At 40.4% G+C, this 10,675-nt stretch overlaps 2 protein-coding genes across 3 annotated transcripts in view; one reads left to right on the top strand and one right to left on the bottom strand.

Moving 5' to 3' along the window:
- LOC100742043 (follistatin-related protein 5) overlaps positions 1-10,675 on the top strand; it is a 47,390-nt gene that overhangs the window by 16,518 nt on the left and 20,197 nt on the right. The gene's annotated exons all lie outside the window — the stretch shown is intronic.
- Positions 2,071-6,294, bottom strand: LOC100742285. The gene is made up of 4 exons (XM_033324697.1): positions 5,841-6,294; positions 4,272-4,672; positions 3,009-3,721; positions 2,071-2,792 (listed from the first exon to the last, which is right to left on the bottom strand). The coding sequence occupies exons 1-3, from the start codon at positions 5,901-5,903 to the stop codon at positions 3,145-3,147; spliced, it is 1,041 nt and encodes a 346-aa protein (XP_033180588.1). The 5' UTR covers positions 5,904-6,294; the 3' UTR covers positions 2,071-2,792; positions 3,009-3,144.

Here is a 10,675-nt window from a genome sequence, read left to right on the forward strand (position 1 = left end):
CATATATACGTATACTGGCTCGCGTCTAGACGAGCGTCTACACGAAACACACGTACCGACGTTTCGTATTTTTCCTGTTATGGCGAAGCCATTTCGCATCTCGCTTATCTTCGCCGAACTATTGCCCTCGTATACGCGCCCCTCTTTTTGGATTCCCCGCTATTTATCTAAACGTCGGCGTGGTCGCGGGTGGAAGAAGCTGTCTGCATTTCCGACTATGATCGAACGAGATTTTGTCGAGATTGTCGGAGTCAAATTCAAGAGACACGCGCCGCAGGAAGTGTATTAATCTTGCAGCTGCATTTTGTTGCCTCCGGAAATTTATCCCTCGGAAGTTCTCAGTGTCTATCATCTTCAAATTTGACAAGCTAACATCTTTCATTCAAAAGCTGGTGGAATTTTGATTTTGGAAATTCGTTTGGAGAGTTCTGTTAATATATATATAGGGGAAATTTAATTTTATAGAAGAACACGCGTATGGATAGGGCATCCTCGTTTTCTTTCTTTTTAAAGGGATATATTTGCGAAATCGTGTTTTGGTGTCTAGAAGCGTTTCACGGTAATCGACCTAATATGTTACCGTTGAATTCTCCCCAGAACTGGGTTCTATTGGACTTTGGAGTTTTCCAGATCGATCCATCTTGCATCTGCTTTTACTTCGCGATAAATTGAAGGTGAATGTACGAGAAAATCGGGCAAATTCGAAAATCCGGGTAAAATCCACTCTTGGAGGGAATTCAAGAGTAACGTATCACGTCGAGCGTGGTGAACACCGAATGTACAGAGCTTTTGCTGAAACGTGTTTCCTTTTTTTCTCAGCATTTGTTTCACGGGTATCAATACCGCTATACGGACAACGTATAAAGAAATAAATATTTGTATCCCGCTATATTCATACATTATCGAAACTTTCACGAAATATACCTAGTCTTATACGTTTCGACCCTTGTACTTTATTTAACTTTCAACTATGAATCAATATTTTACTTTCTAAATTCGCGTTTCTTATAAAATTCTAAATCGACCAATCAGGAAAACGTCGATTCATCGTTGAATAATTCATCATTTCTTATTGAATGAAATGCAATACTCGAGATTGTTACGGCAAATATAGTAGTTGTCTTAGACTTCGATGTTTGATAATTCTGGGTATTTGTTTGAGAATTACACAATCTCTGCGATATTCCGAGCTTCCGTCCTAGGAAGATTCTCCAATACACTTAACCTTGCATTAGAGATCGTGGAATTATCCTTTCGAATTGAAGTCTAGCATAGTCAAGGAATATTGCGCTACACATAGAAATTCGTTAGTGCCGTGTAATAGCCATTCAGTGGCATGCATACAAGGTGCCAGTCACTTTTATTCCGGTGATTTATTGCGATCGCATTTTGAGGGACCCGTGAACGTAAAAATACACACTTTCACTCGCCGGCTGTTTTTTATCGCGTTCGAGCATATTCCGAGATCATTTTGATCTTGTATTACTTCCGACTCCAGATGAGTGACAAAGGATTTTTAATTTTACAGTATCACAAACCCCATATTTAGGATATAACGTTAAAAAATATTTCAAAATTGCATAAATCGTCAGTGTCTGAAATTCGATTAAGTTGATAACGTATTTTGAGGGATTTTGTTCATTTCAATCAAGTTACAGGAGCTCGTATTTGCGTGGAATTGTAAAACGCTCCATACGTACGTTTAAATTAAGCGTGACAACAAATAGTGCACTCAGTGAGCTAAGACTCGTGTAAAACGTGGCGAACTCTTTATCGAGAAACGTGGGATATTCTAAGGAATTTTTCAGATACAATCACGCGCATCGCTGCACACAATTGCGGCACGTAGGAAAGAAAGCGAGGTTACGAAACACAAATATATCGTACAATTAATTTTGAATGTGGCAACTTTGAAATTGTTCGGTTTTTACTTTTCGTACAGTCATTAAGTATTATTTCCAGGCTCCCTTTTACATAAAAAAGTGCGTCGTCATTAGCCTCGTAAACTTTCACCGCAACTAAAACCGCTTACTCGTCATATGACAGCTAATGAATACTACTCGTAAAATAAAATTGTACGCCCACTCGTTTATTTCTTAGACAGCAATCACGTATTTCGATTTAACGTTTGACAAATATCACTGTGCAATTTCAACGGATTGATAATATGTGCACATATATATCAAAAGATGCGAAAACGTTGAAAAAGTGCTTCCTACGTATCGAGTCCTCTTAGAAATTGTCCAAATAGAGCAGTGGTTTCCCAACAAAAATTTACGAACCGATGAAAAGAAGCGTTCGCTCTATTTTCACAAACCCGTTCCTGGATTCCGCGTGCCTCACGATCGAAGATTTTTCGCCCTCTCCAGATTCGAATCTTTGCATAATGCCACCGATGATAAAATACTCCCCTGCCTGCAAATCGAAATCCCGGCGTGGCCGTATACGTACGTAGGTATATATACACGTACATGTACGCGGCGATCTTCTTCGCTAGTATAGGAGAGAGGGTGTCTGTAATCAAAATGCAAAACTCTTCGGCTTTCAATTGCATGGAATATCGGAATATCCGGGGCGCGAAGTGGATATCGAGTTACCCCGAACACGGTGAAAAACTGCACGTCCCGGTGCATGAAATTCCTCAGAAGACGGCTTGGTTCGCTTTGCAATTTACAATCGCCCGGTCTCGGGACCAGATTATCCTACGTTCCATGCACATCGATGATACACAAAGGGAGAAACGTACGCGGATGAAGAGAATTCTTTCTTGCTTCCCATCCTTGCGTCTATTCCTGTGAACGGAATAAGTAATTCGAGAAAGTCGAGGAAAACACACCCTCGACCCTCGACCCTCGACCAAGTCACCCAACGATTCGGCTGCACTCGTACAAACCGCTCCCCCAAACCTCGTCTGGCCCATAAAATTTCACCCGGCAATTTGGGAAATCGTCCAATCGCGAGGGATGAATGAATCATAAAACACGATAGGACACGGTCCCTGTGATTACCTCGGGAAAGATTTGGTTGGAACAATGGTAAAACTTGAAGCTCATCTCGCGGACGTAACGTCTCTGGATCTTCCAGGACGACTTCACGATTCTGGCTTCCTATGTAAATTCTCTGTGACTCGTAGACGGCGTTCGTTCATGGTAGACAGTAAACGGTTGTCTGCTGACAGGGATTGGAACAAACGGAGGGCATAGTGTAAACGCAGACAGGTGGACACACCGTGGGGCAGATACACGGTGACGGTGACGGTGGGCAAACTCTCTTCGTTTCCGCGGGCGGCATTACGTCTGGACGATTCTTTCTCATCTCTTTCATCAAGGCCAATAGTTTCTGTACATGAGCCATTCTGAGCATTAAATCGAATTCGTCGCGTTTGCGTTTTCTCGTCTTTTTCGTCTGCGTCGCCACTCCCACTAATTTGTCCACGAGATCTTTGCATCGACAGATCAAATTGTCAGGATGAAGGGGCGGGATGATCGTCAAGCTGCCCCAACAAAAGGATTCCAGATCCATAGTATTTAATTCCCGGAATTGATATTGGTAATGGTCGTCGGTTTCCTCGCGTGCGTAGAATGCTCTTTGTATGCTCGTAGGGGAGTGTACTTCGGTTATGATGCATTTGCCCAAGTAACTGATGCGTATGTAGAGCTCGATGGTGGCGTCGGTTGCTTGTAAATCCTCATCCAGCAGAACGAACGTGCCGCGTGTCGACCTGGACGATTAACATAATTTTGTTCTGTCTTTACTTTTTTCTTAATTCAACCGCGCAGAAAAGCGGATTCACAAGCACCTGTCAGGCGTCTGAGCCGTATCAACAAGCGTTTCTGCATACTTAGAGAACGACGAAACATTAGGTATCTCTTAATTCGTGTCTCGTTAATTCGTGTATTATACTCGAGAAGAAATTGTGGCGCAGGAAATTTCACTAAAACCAGTTTAACGTTTACACCACCTGTACGTTTATCTTAGCGAGTAAAACGTTTCGAACTAATCCGAACGAGATAACAAGATTAACAAAGACCAAACAGACACGCGAGATTACTATCTCCTTTTTTCAGAAGGGGAAGAAACATTTTGCCCGATACGATTCAAACGGTTTTCGATACAAACAAACTGGCTGCTGTTCAAACTAATTCAGTACTACTTGGTATAGCAGTTTTTTAAATTACATTAGCCCGGCCGACGTAACATTTGCCGTCCGGTAATTCGTTTTGCCGGCGAATTTGCATAAACGCCAGGTCCGCGTATTTAAATGCATTTACCTTGATATAGGTTCCCGCTCCAGTGCGGCAGAAAAATAACCCTCCAGCTCCTTCCGTTCGCAGAGGTCCTTGATAATACCGTTAAACAGATCGTCCATCCTGACGAGGGCGAATCCGAAATTCCGTCGTGGCTCCAGCTCGAAATACTTGGACACTCCTTTGTACACATACAGCTGCAGATCTACTCCGGACATTTTCTCCTCGAACATAGTTTCCGGCACGGAGAACAGCACGGATCTGCCGCCATAAAATTGTTCGTTCTCGTAATTAGAGCCACGATACGAACGATAGTCTCGTCGATTCGGCGACAACGTTGTCCATTCGTCATCCAGCATTCGAAACATTATGACGGTCCTCTTCATAAGCGCAGAGTCGAACACGTCGGACCATGGCATGTACAGCTGTTCAATCGTGTCAATATAACGGAATTTAGTGGACGCCGTGCCAAAAATATAGGTTACGTGGATTGGTTTCGTCGAGTAATTTTTACATCGGTGGAGATACGTTGTTTTATTGTAAATATGTCATGTTGGTGAAATATTTATTTGTGGAAAGGTTTTTGCAGCTTTTTTTACGAGTGACTTCGCGTAGTGAAGCACACATCTTGGTCATTCCATGCTCTAAAAATACAGATTTTAAAAGAGGAAGAGGAAACGGTGGTATGATACTTTTTAATACTATATGACGTATCCTTACGCTCTTACGTGACTGCTAGCCCATATACTCGCCATTACGTGACCGGCACAGAACGTGTTAGATTTAAAAATTTCAGAAAGATTGCGATGCCGGCTAACCTTATGTACAAGAAGCTAAGCAACCACATTTATATGCGGGTATAGAATTTTACTATAAAAGCTCTTACATCTTCGATCATCCAAATCGTTAAAATCATATTTTTAGTCGTTATTATGTAAAAGTTTGCAATTTTGCAAAAAAAAGAATATGAAAAAAGATGTGGTAATACGTATCAATCAATAAGTTACTTCCCCACTCTCTAACTCGTGTTCTAGAAGAGACATATAATTGCCACTAAGTGGTAGATGCAACACCGTTGTCGATGTATAGTAAGCGACAACTCGATTGTATCAATCAATCTGATATTACCTTGCGTTAAACATAGAATGTCATCTAACAAACTCGTCCAAGTTCGAGATACCTGCCGTTATACCATCCTCGGACAAAATTCTGTTACGTAAAAATGGGGACAATAGGAATATTTCCTTTACAATCCACGCCTATTGCTATGACTTTTATGTTCGTGTGAAAAAACATATAGATGGGAATCGTCACAACACGGATGACGAAGTAGAGGATGCAACACCACAATCTTCTTGAGATATGGGACACAAATTCTTTGGAAACGTAATTTATGAGTTAATTTCTCGTTACGAAAGGCGTTTTCGACTCCACTATGGCCAGAAGTAATAACTGAACATAAATGTACGTTAACAATGAGAAATATTTTTTCTATTCGTTTGTATCTTTCTTAAAGGGGCGGAGTAACTTACCGATTGACTACGTAGCTACATAAACGTCGCGATGATATACAACTTATCTATAATTACTCACATTTTTCACAGCTACCTCCAACAGCATAATTCGCGAGTTGTGCATTACGATCAGGGACGACATGGTATAATGTATTATACGTGTTGCCCGTTTTACGCTTCCTTCAACGAGTTCGCGTGAACTTCTCTCGGAGAGTTTGATTTATCGTCGATAAAGCGTCAAGAGCGTAGGGAAGATTCTAAAATTTTTGCTTGTTACAAACTATTTCTTTATGTGCTTCGCGGAGTTTGAGGTTGGAGCGTGTCGCGCTTTCCAATTCTGCGACATCGCTACCCTCCTCCTCCTTCGCCGTTTCCACCGAGATATTGGTGCTTCTTTCGAGAAATAAATTCCATCCAGTAGCGACTGTCCGCTAACTTCATTTCCCTGTTCTCCCAGAACAATATACCGAACAAAGTTCCGCTGCAATCTAGTCTAATCGCGTTCGGATACACATAAATGGTTAACAGACAGCTTCAAGGAACTTTTATCGGACATGGGATCCGACGAGATATCGACCGAAGGATAAATGGATTTTGCCAAAGGATCCGATCGGGAGACTTTGAAATTCACTTCATCGATCTTTTAATCTCTGCTATCTGCTTTTTCGTCTTTATCCTTCGTTCCATTCGTTTCTCCCCTGCTTGCGTTAGATTAAACGAACGTAAATTTATGGTATTATCGATAATGTCTGGATGGAAACAACGGCTCCATGTCGATCTCTCGCCGACCGTACCGCTTTTTGTGCCCGTTGCATCCGTGAGTTGTTTGCAGCACACTAAAAGTACTCGAGAAACAAACCCCGGTCTCTGGTTCGGTAGGTGGGAACGCCATTAAAAATATTTGGTCGAAGAATACGGAACATCAGGGCGTGGCGTGGCAGAAAATAAAACAACGGGAACAACAATGGGGGGAAAAAAGAGCACGAGGTAGAAGGAGGGGGCACTGCTCGAGGGCGGAGAAATCGTATTAACGACGGAAATAGATAGCGAACAGCCGAGGTAAAAATCGGCGAAACACGAGCAATTTATAGATACAGCGAATGCGCGAAAACACGGACGCAATTTATTGGCCATGCCGGGAACGATCTTACCCTAAGAGTAATATCGTAAATCGCGCATCAGTTCAGTCGTTCAGACTACATTCGACGTGGGGAAAAAAATGTCGTAATCGCGCCCTTCCAACGAAGAAAGTCTAGTAAGCCGAAACGCAATAAGCGTGGCGGCACGACGCGGATGAATATGACGTAACACGCGTGAAAAGAAAAAGCTAAATGTCATTTAGCGCGTTCTTTTTACCGTTAATCCGTCCGCGATGCAACGAGGCGCATCGCAGAGAAAAATTTCACAGCGTTTCGTAACATTTTCGCATCGGCTTTTCAAAGAACTGTTTATTACTATGACACAAAAGAGGAGAAATTAACAATTGTTAGAATATTAACGCTATTCTTACGCAAAAATAAGAATGGCGTGCCGCGTGTGTCTTCTTTTTCCTTTAAAAAAACATTTCCTCTTTTGCTTGACTTTATCCCATCGTAGTTACGCTTTTACGTTTCATTCAAAATATCCACTCGCTCTTTTCCGATAAAAATGATGCACGCCGATAAGGAATTCAACCGGCACCCTTCATCTGATCGATTAAATAGATCCGCTAATACCCGGAAAAAAGCGAGAAGTTCGACTTGTGAGTGACGCTATCTGACGCTTTTAATCGAGCTACCATAAATCGCTCTTTCAGCGGGCCGCCGTTTTCGCGATCGCTAATGGTGGCCGACGATAGGTCGAGGAGCGAAATATAAATTGCTGACACGGTTAATTCAGCCTTGACGCGGCGATTGCGAAATAAAATGCGTTCCCTCGGTCTGATTGAATTTGAATTGAATAGGAGCGCCCTGATTACGTAAATTCAAGGTGCTCGGTACTCGGAGATAAGACCTATTTAACGTTGATTCTTTGAGAACTTGAACACCCAAAACATGTGAAAGAACGCGATTAAACGACGAATTGAATTAATTACAGAACACGGATCGTCGAATCGTCGAACTTTACCTTAGTTTCGACAGCACTGGCGATGAAAGGAACAACCCGCCCGTTGCAAACCTTCCGCGCGACAGTCAAGCTTAACGATTATTCGCGTGCTAATCGTCGCATGTCGACATTTCGGCAGATTGCACCCGCAAATCATACCGTGCAACATCGCGATGCAAGTATGAGGCGGCTGCTGCTGATCATTCGGTCGAACTAGCTACGTCAGTGGGCATTTGGAACGAACGGACACTATTGAAACTGACAAATTGCTCAAATTTCAGTGGCACGGCAAGAAGCTTTCGAGAAGCAATGGACAGGATCATGCGATTAATATATAGAAATATTAATATGTGTAAATTTATATTTCTGATATTTTTTCGGCGCATCGTATATGCACAAAGTGCTTTCAAATTGATATTTTACGAAGCTGATACGTGATGCAATAAATAAGAGTTATTCCTGAATAAATCGATGCTGGAAATCATTGAGTACATCTAGTTTTTGGTACACATACATGTATTGTGTTTATAACACAGCTGCTCGCACGCAGCTTTGCCTGCACGGTATTTGTTTTTATAGCAATTTATGCTTATTACCCTCTGTTTGATCATCATTTAGGATTTGAATATCGAAAAATGCTCACACGCGTATTATTTAATGAGAAGTTCACATGCTGAACTTTACGTAACTAATTTTAACAACTCGTGGAATATGGCAATATCTTTTAAAAAAATTTTACCTCACTTCTATCCCGTTGGGATTAGTATTTCCAAAATTCTTATCACATGCCTACGTCGCATAAGCAGTATGCTGCTCAAATTTTACGTTTCTAGATACAACGGTTTTAGCTAGGCGTTGATCAATAAATCAGTCATGTGACATATATTATAATGTGTTTTATACTTTATTCTGGTTAGTGGGTAGTAAAACTGCGTGTCGTAAGAATACTATAACTTTAATAAGAGTAGAAATGAAGCATTAAATAAAGATTTCAACTTGATTCACTATTCAATTCACAAGCGAATTTTGTTTCGATTGAATACTACTAATTGATTTGCTGGAATCGTGCAGTGAGAATGCCTCATGCAGAGGCTCCATTGATGCATAGCTCCATTTCAGTTTTGATTCATAAATGCATTTCAAGTGCTTCAATATTGGCACTCTGCGCCTTTTTTTCTTCTCGCAAATAAAAAACGTTTCAATGGATATCGACTTTAACTCTTCGCAGTGAAAGAAAACTGTGGACCTGCTGAGCATCTTGACAAAAGATCAATTGTCACGCTGTTTTGAAAAATGGGAAACGCATATACAACGTGAAGATATAGGGATAGAGAATACTTTGAGAAGAAGCACAAAGACTATTTTTATCACACCAGTCCAATTTAATACTAGAACAACCAGTTTCTATCGTATACTGAAATATATTGCAGATATAATTTAGATAGATATATTACAGATAATTATAGTTGAAATAGTACATTGACTATATATAATCAAGTTCTGATCTCAAAATTTTATAGGCATTCATTTTTCCTTTAAATCGCATATGTTATTAATATATGAAAAAGCGTGGCAAACTATCTGTCTAACAAATTTAGTAGTTCTAATATTGTATTAACAGCCAAAATAGTATTTATAATATACAATAAAACTTTCTCTTGATATATCTCCACAAAATCCTTCAAAACCCAGTTCTAAATAATCTCCCAATCGAATCAAACGTGCCATTGATTGTTCGAAGTTCGAATACGTTTATTGCTCTCGATTCTATGCGTATGCCGAAGCATTTTCTAGTGAAAGAATGAAATGTCAGAACACTCGTCATCCCGGCCGTCATTTCCGATCGACCGGTGCAACTAGAGCGATTGCAAATTCGACTGGTGCTTGACCTACCTTCGGCAATTAATGCAGTCCAAATATTCGGCAGTCGGTGCTTTCATAGGCTTATGGACTCGTGAATAATGGTAATCGCGGTTGCGTAATGCGATAACAGAGAAATTCCACCGATGTTTCTTAAACGACGCCAAATTCCAAGCTGCTTCCGGCTTAATGAGCAGCACTCGAGCAACAGCTGCTGCTGCTTCAAAATATTTGCGCTCACGAGTTTCACCGTTGCAGACTGTATCGATATATTCACATAGTCCAACGACGCACTTCAATTATGGTAACTACAAGTTTTGCACGTTCAGACATTCGATGTTCTGTTCAAAATTAATACAATTTAAAAGTGCACCCAAATAGCTAGCATACATGGTACGTAGTATAGCTCTCGTGCACGATAATTACGAGAAATATATCGTAATGTGCTAACACGGAGGCTTAGAAGGATGATAATAGTTTATATGTATATAGCGATGCTCGTTTGACTCTACTTTCAATCGTAGCCCTTTCTAAAATAGTAGGTTAATGAGAAAGTAATGTGAATATAGAAATTACTTAACTTACTAACGTTTCTCTTTATATTTCTTTTATTTAAAGAATTCTTCTATTTAAAGAAAATGCCATATTTTGAGAATAAGGGATTTTTAAACTTAAGAAAAGGATCGAGAGTTTTTTAGGTACGGAACACCCTTCTTATAAAACGATTTTATCGTAAAGCGTCACGTATAAACCATTTGAAAATGTTTTTTTTAGTATAATAAAAAATCTACATTATTTTACTTCCAACCAAAACCTAGTATTTCTGAATTTTCAGTTAAAACAAACATCGAACCATGTTTATTCACAGCATCGATGTAATAAATAAAAAAAGAAGAGTGAAACGCGCTGTCGTAAATAATTGATAAGCAAATATCGAGTAAATCGGTTAAAAAACGCTAGCCAAGTTAA

The sequence above is a fragment of the Bombus impatiens genome, unplaced genomic scaffold, assembly GCF_000188095.3.
Source record: "Bombus impatiens unplaced genomic scaffold, BIMP_2.2 scf_0011, whole genome shotgun sequence".
Classification (NCBI taxonomy): domain Eukaryota; kingdom Metazoa; phylum Arthropoda; class Insecta; order Hymenoptera; family Apidae; genus Bombus; species Bombus impatiens.

Excerpts from the sequence above, each read along its gene's own strand:
- LOC100742285 (XM_033324697.1), bottom strand. The coding sequence starts at position 5,903 with ATGTCGTCCCTGATCGTAATGCACAACTCGCGAATTATGCTGTTGGAG. Across the intron at positions 4,673-5,840 it reads TGGAGGTAGCTGTGAAAAAT|CTGTACATGCCATGGTCCGA; the intron begins GTGAGTAATTAT and ends ACGATTGAACAG. Across the intron at positions 3,722-4,271 it reads GAGCGGGAACCTATATCAAG|GTCGACACGCGGCACGTTCG; the intron begins GTAAATGCATTT and ends TTAATCGTCCAG.